This window comes from Chinchilla lanigera, unplaced genomic scaffold (genome assembly GCF_000276665.1).
Source record: "Chinchilla lanigera isolate Chin_1 unplaced genomic scaffold, ChiLan1.0 scaffold00026, whole genome shotgun sequence".
In the NCBI taxonomy this organism is placed as follows: Eukaryota; Metazoa; Chordata; class Mammalia; order Rodentia; family Chinchillidae; genus Chinchilla; species Chinchilla lanigera.
This window is the reverse complement of record NW_004955427.1, coordinates 19530013-19544484: the sequence shown is the minus strand read 5'-3', so window position 1 is coordinate 19544484 and position 14472 is coordinate 19530013. Positions and strand designations below refer to the sequence as shown.

General features: G+C 34.7%; 1 protein-coding gene across 3 annotated transcripts in view; it reads left to right on the top strand.

Annotated features, from left to right (window-relative positions):
• The window catches only part of Gsk3b (glycogen synthase kinase 3 beta), a 181166-nt gene that overhangs the window by 126653 nt on the left and 40041 nt on the right, over window positions 1-14472 (top strand). For all 3 annotated transcript variants that reach the window (XM_005386460.2, XM_005386461.2, XM_013515157.1), the window contains exons 7-8: window positions 1414-1511; window positions 13216-13311. In XM_005386460.2, coding sequence (XP_005386517.1) covers window positions 1414-1511; window positions 13216-13311 — 194 coding nt within the window. The remainder of the gene's footprint in view (window positions 1-1413; window positions 1512-13215; window positions 13312-14472) is intronic.

Here is a 14472-nt window from a genome sequence, read left to right as displayed (position 1 = left end):
TTTGAGAGAGAAAGAGGATGCTATTAATGATTATCCTAAGATAATAGATATTAATCAGGACTATCATAGATAAGCCTGAATGTATGCTTTTAAGTTAATTTTAAAATGTATTATTTAAAGTTTTAAATTATTAACATGTTAATTACTTACTTTTTTTTTTTTTTTCTACTGGGAATTGAACTCAGGACCTTGCACTTGCCAGGCAGGCACTGTGCCACTGAGCTATATGCCCAGCCCACTAATTACATTTTTAAAGTTTTCTCTCAGGATTGACATTGACATTTACATGTAAATGTAAATTATTTTTAGAAATTACAAAGTAAAATATATTCCTTTGTATTTGCTTTTAGTTTGCATTTATAATAATGTATCTACACACATTTTTTTTTAGTCATCTTATAGCACATAAAAGTAAACCATTCAAAGTTTTAAAAATTTCCTTAGAATTTGCATTGGCTTAAAACTCAGTGTCCACAGAAGATTGAGCCCTTGCTCACTACTTCTCTCTAAAAACCTACTAATGTGCAGAGTGTGTGTCACTTAGACTTTTTTAAGTAATGTGAATCAATAGTTGTGGTGTCACTTTGGAACTGTAATTATTGTTATTTGAAGACGTATGGTAGGTGACGATAGACTCTATCCTTTATCGACATATTTGTATTGACCTTATTTCTTCCTTAATAAGTTTAACACTTAACTAAAAAATGCACTGGGGAAATTTTGCTGTGTTTTGTTTTTCAGACAGTCTCTAAATTGCCTAAGCCAGTGGTGGCAAACCTGTGGCAAACATGCTGCAGCAGGCACACAGAACCCTCTCTGTTGGCATGCACGCCAGGTCGCCCCAGCATGCCTAATGCAAACTTTTACCTTTTAATAAAAAGCTGCTTGTATTTTTTTTTTTTTTTTTTTTGGTTTTGGTTTTTCTCCGGTACCGGGAACCGAACTCATGACCTTGCGCTTGCCAGGCAGGCGCTTTTTGCCACTGAGCTAAATCCCCAGCCTCTATTGCTGCTTGTATTATTGAAAGCTCTGTTATTGTTTTTCTTTTAAGACAAAGGATGTTAATGTATGAGTTATTTTTTGTAAGCTAAAACCTCCATATTCAGGCTTAGTTGCAGTGCTGGCACTTTGAGATACTAAGTGGGTTTTGGATTGCAGTTTGGGTACTTCGCCTCTAAAAGGTTCGCCATCACTGGCGTAGGCTAATCTTTCTTGCCTCAGCTTCCCAAGCAGCTGGGAGTATATATCACCACCATGCCTGGTTATTGGCAAGATTTTACTTTTTTCTTTTCCTGTTTGGATTACATAATCTTTTGCTTCTGATATTTACTATGTGATTAAAGTAAAATTAGAAAATGTAGGCTTTTTTCACTGTAGTTGCTAAGTATTAATAAGCCTTTATTTTCTCTTTAGATGTATGGTCTGCGGGCTGTGTGTTGGCTGAGCTGTTACTAGGACAACCAATATTTCCAGGGGACAGTGGTGTGGATCAGTTGGTAGAAATAATCAAGGTAAGAAAGTTGAATTAGGATTTTTGAACTAAAAGTAATTTTGATGCTGTTTTGGTTACAACACACACAAGAAATTTCAAAAATGAGTAAAGTGACCTAGAGCAGGTAAAAGAACCTCCCAATCTTGGTTTCTAGGTAGGTTTTCTTTTGTTTTTGCTTTTTTGTCCTGGAAAAAGTATTTCAGGTATGATGCAAGGGAGGGGTTTATACATTATGTGACATACTTAAAAATAGAATTAGTCTGTAAGCTCACTAAAGTGTATGTAAATGGATAAAAGCAGAAATTGTATCTGTTTTGCTCGTCATCTACTGTTGATAATATTCTGAAACACGTGATACTTGTATTTATTCAATGTAATGTTTATAAAATGGAAGAATGAATGTTTGCACATATGATAGACTACTGATAAAAGCAGGCTTTGACTTACAGATTTAGTACAATTTTGTTTATTGGTTCTGTGAATACTATTGTTAACCACAGCAGATTCAAAATAGAGTTAATGTTTTCACTTTTAAGAGTAGTAAAGCAGAGATTTTGAGTTTACATGTTATCATTAAAAAGTTCTTAAGGTTTAAGATATTAAAAGAAGGCCCTCATGACTTTTTAAAAATCTAAACTTCTATAGTTAACCACTAGATCTGTTCCCTAGGTTTCAGTTTATCCAAAGTGACACTGCTGGGATTTTGGACCTTTGTTCATGATTTCTCAAAATTTTCATAGATTAATAAACTTAATACCTTGTAGGGGTTATGAGTCCCATCCTCCATCTAGTGAAACTTTAATCACATTGCTGACAGGTGGCTTTCCAGTGTTTTCTTGAACATTTTCAGCATTAGATTGCTACTTTGGGATACAGCCCACTGTCCATTTGAATTCGATTTTTATTATGTTGAACCATAATTTGACTTGCTAATTTCGACCAGTTGAATGATCAAGTTATTTTAATAGCATTATAGTTCTTTTAGGGCTGGGGATTTAGCTCAGCGGCACAGCGCCTGCCTGGCAAGTGCAAGGTCATGAGTTCGATTCCCAGTACCAGAAAACAAAACAAAACAAAACAAAAATGTATAGTTCTTTCTACAAAAATATATTTTCTTTTGATCAGAGATCATTTTTGCTAGATGTGTAAATATGGTTGAAAAGGGCCAGGGATATAGCTCAGCAGCGCAGCACCTGCCTGGCAAGTGCAAAGTCCTGAGTTTGATTCCCAGTTCCAAAAAAAATCTATGTATCTAATATATAGATATATATGTAGTTAAAAAGATCATTGTATGGTATGACCAGTGATCTTCCTTGTTATGTCTATATAATTTGTAACCTTTAAGCTTAGAGCTTTTTTGCACCACTTTTCGTTAGTCTTTAAAATCTTAATTTTCTGATAATATTGGTATAGATTTGATAGGACTTTAAAATTGGTTGAGTTTTCTATTGAAAAATGATCTCATAGTTGCCAGTTCAGTTTTGAAGTGTTTTGAGGTGATAGTCATTAAGCACTTTTTAAGTTTAAGCAAAAAATGAAAATGGATAGTCAAATTTTTATGTGATATATTTGCCTCATTAACTATAAACTTCCTAAGCTAGGGATTTTATTGTTATATTTTTAGGATCTAAGGGCACCAAACTAGTTTTTATTGAAGATTTTGGTTGGTTTTTCTCCGGTACCGGGAACCCAACTCACGACCTTGCGCTTGCCAGGCAGGCGCTTTGCCGCTGAGCTAAATCCCCAGCCCCTGAAGATTTTGGTTGAATTAAACCATTGCCCATTCATAAATTTGGGATCACCTGGGGACTAGTAAGAAAAGTTAATCTGGTTGTTACATATTTTTTTATTAAATTTATTGGCTCATATGTCCTGCCAGTAACTTCTAGTGTGGGTAACAAAGTTTTATAAATTGAACTAATTTTACCCAATACTAGCTTAATCTAATCTCCCTTGTCCTCTCCTAAGGGGAAAAAAAAAAAAATCTACAAAATATTTACAATAAAATTTAAATGCATTGTCTTCAGAATAAGCTTAAAGTGTAAGATATAATAGTACTGAATGTCATGAAAAATATCATTTCTAAACATGAAAAATACTTAACTTTCTAAAGTTAATTTCATGTGCAAAATTCTCCAGATGTGTTGAAATGGAAGCAGTCTAGGAATTCCTGGACCTGAGAATGCTGTAGTTTTTACTAACAGTTTTTCCTACCCCTTGCCCTTTTTTCTATTTTAAAACATGAATTTCAAGTAAGGGAAGGTCAGCTTTAATACTAAGTATGAATGCTGGTTTAAAATATCATCAAACTGAAAGTAAGAGAAACTAACCTTTCTGGAGACTTTTTAAAAGTTTAAAAGGTATTACTGGGGCTGGGGATTTAGCTCAGCGGCAAAAGCGCCTGCCTGGCAAGCGCAAGGTCGTGAGTTCGGTTCCCGGTACCGGAGAAAAACCAAAAAAACAAAACAAAACATAAAAGGTATTACTATTTCTAGAAATACACTTCTATTTCATAAACATTTACTTATGTTCTAGTAATAATTTTGACTATTGCTTTAAATGGAAAAGTGTTAGGGCAGACTTCATCAAAAGTCCTATCTCTTAATGACAGAATTTTAATGCAGCTTCCATAATTTTAGGCATTGGGCTTTAAATTTGGTGTTTCTTCTAGGAAAAACCTAACATTAAACATACTGACGGCACTAAATTATTTGCAATCATGAAATTTTACTTATGGCAATTAAAGTTTTTATGTAGAACAACTATTAAATTATTTAGTTTTCTCAATTTATTCACTGTGAATATCTGTGTAGGCTCTCACACAGGTAAGAGCTAATAATCTTTAACAGAAACTCTATATAAGAAATTACATTTCTTAAGAAAATATTTTGATTATGATATTACAGCCAGATAGATGGGCTTCATTTTCTTGTAGTACTTATCAGTAAGAAAGGATTTAGAAGGACTTTAAAATCAGTGGAAAGTGAAATTTAAGATTAAGGGAAAGAGATTTTTTTTTTCCTTTTACTGTTCTCTGATGTTTTGTCTTGTTTGAGCAATCTTGTCTTTTTTGCAATCGTAAAAACTAGAAAAGAATAAATACTTTCAGTTGTTTGGTGGTGGAGTCTTTTTTTAGGAAATAAAAAGTTATAATAGAGTTAAAGCCACATTACGTTACAAATGTTTGTTTAGATAATTTTCCTTTTTTTTTTTAAATTTGACTGATGATCATTTGTAGTATCATATAAACAAATCAGTGAATTTCTGGCACCTCAGGATTTTTTGTTTTCAAATATTGGGAAACCACTGCTGTTAATAAAAACTGTCACACAATGAGAATTTACTTTGTCCCAGGCACTAGGCTAATCACTTTTAAGTTTATTGCCACATAAAATGCTTGTATTAACCCTAGAAACTAAGTGTCATCACCGTTATCATCCTCCTCCTCCTCATCACCAATACCACCACCATATTCCAGAGAGGCGGAATGATGGAATCTCATTCATTTGCATCAGTGTTGCTCAGTTCTGTCTGTTGATGGACTTCTGTTACTTTACAGATAGCAGGACAGTCCTTAAGGCAAACTTGAGATCCAGAACTTATTTAGTCATACTGTTACTTATTGCTGTCTATTACTTTGTTATCAGAAGTTAAAGGAAACAACCCAGAAATCTAATTGTAACGAATCTACCAAGTCAGTTTGAGATATTCTTAGACCTGGTTTCTTTATTTTGCTTCAGCTAAAGCAATCAAGACTGTGATAGTCAATTCCTTTGCTTTGAAGTACAGTTCAACCTTATTTCACCATCTTTGCTTAGCAAGCATTTTAGAGTTTCAGTTGTTTTATCTTATCCCCAAGTTATAGTTTGTTCAGTACATATATACATACTATAGTCCTTACAGTTTTCCAGTCAGAGGTCGAAGATTCTAAATCAGAATTTAATACAAAATTATGTTTTCCTAAGTTTTTGATGAACTCATCATCTGTGAACATGCGCTTGGAGTTTAATTATGTATTTAGTGACATTTCCTGTGCTGTTCTGTGTAGAACCTTTGTGTTGTTAACAGATTGCAGGGACCAATTACTAAATTTATTTCCTTTTTTCACTCCTTAGAAAATCTAAATGCACTTTATTACACATTGTGGTACAAATTTTTACCTGAATATGCATTGTATGAAATGTATAAACTAAGTATTCGCTGATGCTCAATTCATTCTTTTATTATTATTTTACATTTTCTGCACTGAATACTAATCACGGTAGCCACTCCTAATAGTTTTTGGATCATAGGCCACTTTAAAAACCTATTAACAGTCAGGTGTAGGGGCACACGCCTGTAATCCCAACACTGGGGAGGCTGAAGCAGGAGGATTATAGTGAGTTCAAGACCAGCCTACACCAGAAAGCAAGACCCTGTCTAAAACAAACAAAAAAACCTGTTAACAACAGTAGACGCTTTTCCCCAGGAAAATGTATAAATGTCAGAAATTTACATACAGTTTCTAGTGATGGTTGGCTTTCCAGAGCTTATGCAGAAACTTAAATATTTTGGTATTGGTTTAAGGAACTATGGTTACCATTGACAGTAACTCCTGTGGGAAGTACACATAATAAGATGCCTTCATTTTTTAAATAACTGAGTGAGTAAAGGAGGCACTGAAAGAATTATTGGTGATGACTGCCTGACTGCATTTTTACACTAGTAAAATGCTTTTCCCTGACCAAAAGAAGAAGCTTATAGGAGTAGAAAATAGAATGGGGGTGGTTCTTAGAGGCAGTGTGGTAGGGGGAGACATTGATGAAAGAGTACTGTCTGCAGTTAGAAATAAATGATAGGTAAATTAATTTGACTTAATTATACTGTGTACATCTAATATCACTATACCCTATGACTGTATGTAACTATAGTTTGGCAGTTAATTGATTTTACGAAGTGAACTGATAATGGATCAAAGACCTAAATGTAAGAGCCAAAGTATAAAACTTAGAAGAAAACAGGTATGATCTTTGTGGCCATCAGTTAGGCAGTAGTTTTTAGAGGTGACACAAAAAGCACAAATGACCCAAAAAAAGATAAATCAGACTGCATCAAAATGAAAGGCTCTTACGCTCAAAATACTTGAGAGTATGTCATCAAATTTAAAGGGCAGGATGGGAACACGTTTTTACAAATCATATATCTGTTTTATGGACTTGGTATCTAGGATATACATTGTATATAAGAAGTTCTTACGATTCAGCAATAAAAAGCCTAATTGAAGAATGGCCAACCATAGACATTTCTCCAGAGAAGATAATAAAAGTGGATATTAAGCCCACAAAAAGGTGTTCAACATCATTAGACATCATGGAAATGCAAATTGATAATCATAGTAAATACACACCACATTCACTAGAAAATGCTAGGTTATTAAAAAAATACAGTAAGTTGGTGAGAATGTGGAGAAATTGGAGCCTTCATACACTGTGTCACTGTGGAATCTGGCAAGTCAGTTCATAGATTTGAAGCCCAGATGATTGAAAATATGTGTCCACGCAAAACTTAAATGTGAGGCTCACAGAAACATAGTGTATAGCCAAAAAATGGGAACCGTTGTTTATCAACTAATGAGTGGATAAAATGTCACTTGTTATGTGACTTCATGATGTAAAATGTCCAAAATAGGTAGAATTGTCGAGACAGAAAGTAGGCTTGGTTGTCAGGAGCTAGGAAGAGTGGAAATGGGCACGTGAGTACAGAGTTCCATTTTGAGGTGTGAACACATTCTAACATTAGACACAGTGATGGTCACCCACCTATGCAAATACTAAAAAGCACTGAATTCCATACTCCAGGGAGGCAGATTTCATCTGAAGTTTGCTGTTTTCACCATTGTTTAAGGAAGGTAGTTAACTGATCAAAACTTAGCAAGGAACCTAAAGGACTTCTCATTTTTGTACCTTCCACCTCTCTGCCTACGAGAGAGAGTGGCCGGGAGGGAGAGGGAGAGGGAGAACAACAGCTTGAGTTAAGCACCGAATGGTCAGATCATGAGGGTAAGTAGAATAGAGTATGGGCATGAAAGGGGGACCCTCATGCTAGTTCACTGTCCCTAAGCTAAAAAAATACTTTACCCAAGTTCTTTAGTTGTACTCAAATAACAACAATTTACGGCTCTCTTCTCCATTGAATCCAATGACTTGTGTTACTGCTGCCATAGACTTCTACACTGGGCTTTTAGCAGTTGGAAAGTGTCTCTTGAGAGGGAAACCTTGCATCACAAGAACAAGGTGGCTTATGTTCAAAACTGCTGTCAGATAGAGAAGAGGTAGAAATTTGGTGAAATCTGCATATATTGAAAGCTTGTTATTTTACCTACTGGTATGTTTGAAATAGGAAACACTAGGCTAGGAATGTAGCACGGTGATAGACTTTTGCCTAGGATATACGAGGCCCTGGGTTCAGTCCTCAGCACCACCTCCCCTGTAAAAGGAAGGCATGTAAATTATAGGGGAGTTCCAGAGGACATTTCCTAAGAGTCTTCCAGCAGTAAAAAAACGTCTAATAGTAATTCTAGAATAATATCTGATTTGAATATAGATAAGCCCTTGCCTGTAAGGAGGTTAAAAGGAGGCAGGGAAAACTCAAATAATAGAGCAAAACAGGTGTTATCCTAGAAGTTTCAGCCTTTCATCAAAAGGATGAAACATTTCATTTGGAGATAGAGATGTCTGGGAAGACTTCGTATGAGAGATAACCACTGAGGTGAATCTTAAACATGGACAGGTATTTACTCTTTAGAAAGGGAAAGGATACTTAGTGAAAGAAGATCTGTGTTTTACGTTGTTGGAATTCAGATTGTGGTGGTATTGATAGGATATGAGTTTATCAGGAACGAGAAGTCTGAAGGTGTAAGCAGTGACCAGATCACATTACTTTAGGAGGTTGGATGGCACTGCAGGATTTTAAGCAGAGGAATTATGTATTTCTAATATGATTTATTTTACTTCACACTTGGCTTTTAAAGAGCCTTGCAGCTCTATTGCTGAAGTTTGGCGACCCCTGGTGTCGAGCTCTAAAAAAGCAAGCCTATGAAAGAAACACCTAAATTCAGAGCCTGTCAAATGCTTCCTTTGGCTTGTTTTATTTCTTTGAAGTTGAGAATTGCCAGTTCACAATTCCTGATCTTCCTTAGTGTCTGGATAAATTTTTAATTCAAGAAATGGAACCAGGATGGTTCCAGGAACCTAGGTGGAACTAGGTACAGTTGAAATGACTGGTTATGAGGGCATGGACCATACCACCAAAAGACTGTACAGCAGACTGATTCTTTGTATCTGTTTGCCACCCACCCCCATGATGCTCTAGAATGGTGATAAGTTTTAGACAAATAGGAAAGTTGTGAGTTCTAGTAGGTGAGAATGCATTCTTTTCCTATTGGTGAGATGATTTTTAGCATTTCCCCTTCCTCGTTTTCTTTGTGAAATATCATACTTACAGAAGAGTACACAAAGCATTTATATCCACTTTAGTTTCCTTAAGTCATAAAAGAAATCAGTTTTCAGGAAATCAAAAATAAGTAATACTTTTTTAAAGTATGTTCTCAGTCTAAAAGTTTCAGAAGAAAAATATGTTCCATATCTTAAAATTCAAGAGAAATGTAAGACTTGTTTTGTGTCTGGTATGATGATATTTTTAATCTTCAAGTCCATATTTTTTATCTTCAAAATGGAAAAGTTTATTGTCCAATTTCAAAAATTCCAAATATATAATTCAGTTGGAGTAAATCAGACAGAAATGTATTCTGAACCTAGTAAAAACTTAATATAAAATCTAAACATAAAGCCAGAAATTGAAACAGTTGATCTGTCCAAATCTTTTTTACTTGTGGTACAATTATAGATAATCAGGTATTTGGAATTTTTGCTCTTCATAATATATCACTTGCTTTTTGTGCTTTGCTGGTTATTCTTGATTTTTGAGTAGCTTGAGGATAGGAACCAAATATTTTGAATAGGACAATGACTTTAGAGACTGAAAAAAGTTTTTAAAACTATCTGATGATTATGTCTTTACTTTCTTAACGTGATTATAAATAAAATAGTTTTGATTTTAAGGCTTGATTCTGATACTGTTAGTGCTAGCCTAAAATAGCTAACCATAAAGAGGATAAACATCTGGTATATATTTAGTAAAGGTAACACAAATTACATAATGGTCTTTTCTTTCCCTTGTAAATCAAGTTATAGAGATGTAGTTTACATGTAGTAAAGTATATCCATTTTAAGTGTACAGCTTAATTAGCCTTAATAAACATACTTATCCCTATAATTACTACTCTGGTCAAGATGTAGACCATTTCCAGAAAAACAATTTAAAAATTCATAGGGAACCACAAAACACCCTGAATAGCCAGAACAATCTTGAACAAAAGAGAACAAAGCTAGAGAGATCACAATACCTGACCTCAAAACATATTACAAAACTGTGGTGATCCAAACAGTATGGTATGCCATCCAAATTAGCTCATAGATGAATGGAACAGCATGGAAAACCCACACATCTAAAATAAATAACTGAAATAAGTCTGCATAGCTAAAACCAGCTGATCTACCAAGTCATAAAAACATACAGTGAAAACAGTGTCTTTATTAAATTATGCTGGGAAAACTAGATACCTGTGTGCAAAAGAAAAATTAGACCTTCATCTCTTGTCATATAGTAAAACCAACTTGCTATGGATCAAAGGCCTCAATATTAGGGCCTGCAACTGTGAAACTACTAAAAGAAAATACGGGAAAGACACTTGAAGACATTTGTATAGACGGTGACTTTTGGGATTGGTTCCCCAAAGCACAGGCAGCAAAACCCAAAATAGGTACATGGATTATATCAACCTAGGAAGCTGCTGCACAGCAAAGTAAATAATCAAGAGTGGAAAAAAATTGAAGAGTGGGAGAAAATTGCAAACTATCCAACAAGGGATTACTGTAAAGTAGCAACAATAGTTTTTACACTTTAGCCCTGGATTAAAAATAATTGCAATTAAAATTACTTATAAATACTAGAATGTTACTTACAATATGTCTAAAACTTGCCTATTCACATTGAAAGCATTTCACATTCCAATCAAAAATTCACACATGTGAAAAAAGTCACTGACAATTACACTAGTATGTTTGGTAGTGATTTTGAGTTTGCTATTGCAGATATATCCAAGTATGTGCAAGTAAAGTACTTACAGTATGAATCTACAAGTATGGAAACCTGAAAAGTGACTTAACAGATTTGCTAGATCAATTAAAAATTTTTATAAATTATATTTATGAAGCATCCTAAAATAAATTTTAGATGTGTTACACTCCTTGATTTTTTTTAGCCAGTTAGAAAACTGTACTCAGGCCAGATGTGGTTGCACACTTCTGAAATGCCAGCACTGCAGAGGCTGAGGCAGGAGGATCACCATGAGTTCAAGGCCAGTCTGGGCTATATAGTAAGTTCAAAGCCAGCTTGGACTACACAGTGAGACCTTGTCTCAAAAGAAAAAAAAAAAGAAACATGTATTTCATATTAGTCTTCTGTTGCCTAAGACTTGTTGTTAACAATTCAAGATATTTTTAAAATTGTGTTATCATCATATGTGTAGATTTTGTTTAAAGCATGTGTGTTTTCATGTTATCAGTCTTTAATGATTCTATTTCTAAAATTTTAATATATCTATACAGTTTAAAAGAACTCAGGATTCTTTTTATGGTATAATCAAAGAAGTTTAAGAAAATGATTTATTAAGTTTATTTTAAACAGCATTTTCCTGCTCTTAGTGCTGGGTAAGCTACTTTGGGGAGTCATTTACACAGACATTTGTATCTCTCATCAGCCACCAACAAACTGTAACTTTGAGGCTTCAGTCATCTTTAGGTTTCTTGAAGTATAAAATGGAGTAATGCAGTATCTGTAAAACTTTAAATGAGGAAAGAAATTGTCATAGTGCTGGTACACTGGTTTAACACATTATAAGCTCAATAAATTATTTTTTTCTCTCTTACGTACTTTTTGAAAGAATTTGCTGTCTTCACTGAACTCATTTCAGGTCATGATGTCAGCTTGTTCTCATAACTGATGTCATCGAGGTCAGAAAGGAAGTCTTCGTGGCCAACGTCAGTGAACATCTTCTGAACTTTATTTTACCTCTCTGTCCTTTAAATATTGACCATGTATTGACTGTGGGACCTCTTCCAACCATTAGACTTCCATCTCAGACTCCTTAAATATCCTTATTTTCATGTGTTTGTGTCCCATAAGCTCCCATCTTTAGCACTTCTATCTGCCTTGCCTATTAAAAAACACTTTTATAGCAACCTATTTCAGTAGAGCAGGTACTACAAAGGCAATTTCTAAATGATACACCTACATCCACCACTTGGTGAAGGACTCTTCCCGGTTCTTCCTCAGTGCCTTGACTGTAATACTGTTTTCTCTCCAGGTCTACAGTTTTGTGCTTAATACCCTAAACATTTGTCACAGCTGCTGAAATTACAAACTGAATTGTTTCCCCTCCAACCAAATCCCATAATCAGACTCTTTGATACCGTGTCCTAAAACTCATTTTCCCCTAAAAATCCTTTAATTTTAGCCTTGTTATTTGGCCACAGAGTACCGTGTAGTGGTATCCTGTAGCCCTAACTAAGGTTTCCCTAACAGTTAATGGTGTTGAAAAAGTTTGTGTGTATATTTACTGTCTTTATGTTGTCTTCGGAGAAATGTCTATTTATATCTACCTTTATTGGGTTATTATTTTTTTTTTGGTTGACCCATACTAGTTTTACATTATGGGATACAGTGTGGCATTTTGATACAAGTATGCAGTGGGTAATAATGGTTATTGGCCTGTCCCTTGAGACTTACATCATTCCTTTGTATTGAGTATATTCAATATCTTCTCTACTAGCTACTTTGAAATACTCAGTTGTCAACTGTAGTTAATTCTACTGCAGTGCAGAATTTTAGGAGTTCCTACTCCTTACCAACTACACCCTTGTCATCTGTCTCCATCCTTCCTAACCCGCATACCATTCCCAGGGTGTGATGATCATCGTTCTCTTCCCTACTTCCTTTGAGATCAGTGTTTTAGTTTCCACATAGAAGTGAAATGGTGCAGTACTTAACTTACGCAAAAGTTATTTTACTTAATATAATGTCACTAGTACTGTCCATGTATTCCAAACACCTTGCAGAGTATGGTTTCAAATGTTTTCTCATTCTCTGATTTGCCTTTCTTTGCATTTTCTTGCGTATCTTTTAAGAACAAACTATTTAAGATTTTGATGAAGTTCTCAAAAGTTTAATGGAGTCCAGAGAATTAGAACCACCAAAAAATAGGAAAATTCTCACCCTGACCAGAATGGTTATAGAATTATCCTGAATGCTCATGGTTGCCACCACAAGTTAAGTACTGGTTATTGCATTACTCTTCTTCTGTGCAGTTGTCCTTTAATTATAAACGATGTAATGTTCAATTTCAATGAACTTGTATTATACCATGTCATAGAGTTTCTTCAAAGTGCTCGCTTTTAGTATTAAAGGTTTCTTCCTGACACCTGTCTTACACCACCAGGTCCATGTACTTTACTTTGTGCAGTGCCTAGTGCATCTCTAGAGGCTTGAAAAGCTCAGTGTGTTGAGACTGTATATGTAAAAGTGTTGGGAAAAGATGGCACCATGTTATTTTTTCCTTTGTCTAGGTCCTTGGAACACCAACAAGGGAGCAAATTAGAGAAATGAACCCAAACTACACAGAATTCAAATTCCCTCAAATTAAGGCACATCCTTGGACAAAGGTGAGTGAAAATGAGTTTTTTAGGAAAGCATATCAGCTACAACTTGGGTCTCTCATTGTTCTTAAACTATTTGGAGACCAGGATAAGTACCTGGACACAAAAGCATAGCAGTTCTGCATGTAAAGAGAGTTGAGTAGTTGTACTTCAGTACTGCATTGACTGTATATAGTTTTGCTCTTACTGAATTCCTGTGAAGTTTCCAGCCTGGGCTTTCATTTGCTTGCATACTAGGGTACCTGTATCATTAAAATATCAGAGCAGGATCTTATATATAAAGTTTGACAACCTAAAATTCAGAAGTTTATTTACATAGAGGTTCATTATTCATTATCCATATTCTTCTTTTATGTGTGTTTTTCTTTCCCTGCTTTCTTTCCTATTGGTATTTTGGGAGCAGCCTTAAAAAGCAGATGGAATCTTTCTGGGAGTATATCTGGAAAGCAGTTGATACATGTAAAGGATATCAGCAGCCATTGGAAAAGGCTGATCTTAACATTAGATGGAACCAGTTCTAAAGAGCACAGTTTTACTAATGTACCAGAAGATAGTTTTTTGTTGGTACTTAATTTAAATGTTTTTAGGAAATAATTTATTCAAAAGTTTTTTCACCTCAGTTTTACTTACCAATTTTGTGATTGAGTGTGCAGAGAAAACGAAAGGTTATCCAAGATTGTATATAGGTGGCTTGTGACAAAGACCAGATTAAATTTTTCATTACTATCTGTGCACATGTGTTTAATGATGAATTTCTTAAACCTACAGTAATGTGCCATGCACTGTTTATTATCTCCTTACATATTTTTTGTGGGTTAGGATGGTCAACTTGGTAATAATATAATTCAGAGATGCTCTGGATTTTAAATGTCCATATAATAGTTTGCTCTGGTTATTAAGAAGTTCATATAATTGGTTTCAGATCATTTGTAATAAGCAATAAAATAACTTAGAGCTATAGATGAAGTAATTTACACTTGCCAGAATCAAAACATACATTCCGCCACTCAACTGTTACTTTCCGTGAGGTACTTAGCATCTCCTTACCTCTCTTCAGAAAATCATACTACTAATTATTATTTCCTTTTGAAACCAAAACCTCAGTATTTTAGTGCCAGAATTATAGGGCTTCTCTGACCAAGAGACCAGTATATTCTTCCCTTTCTT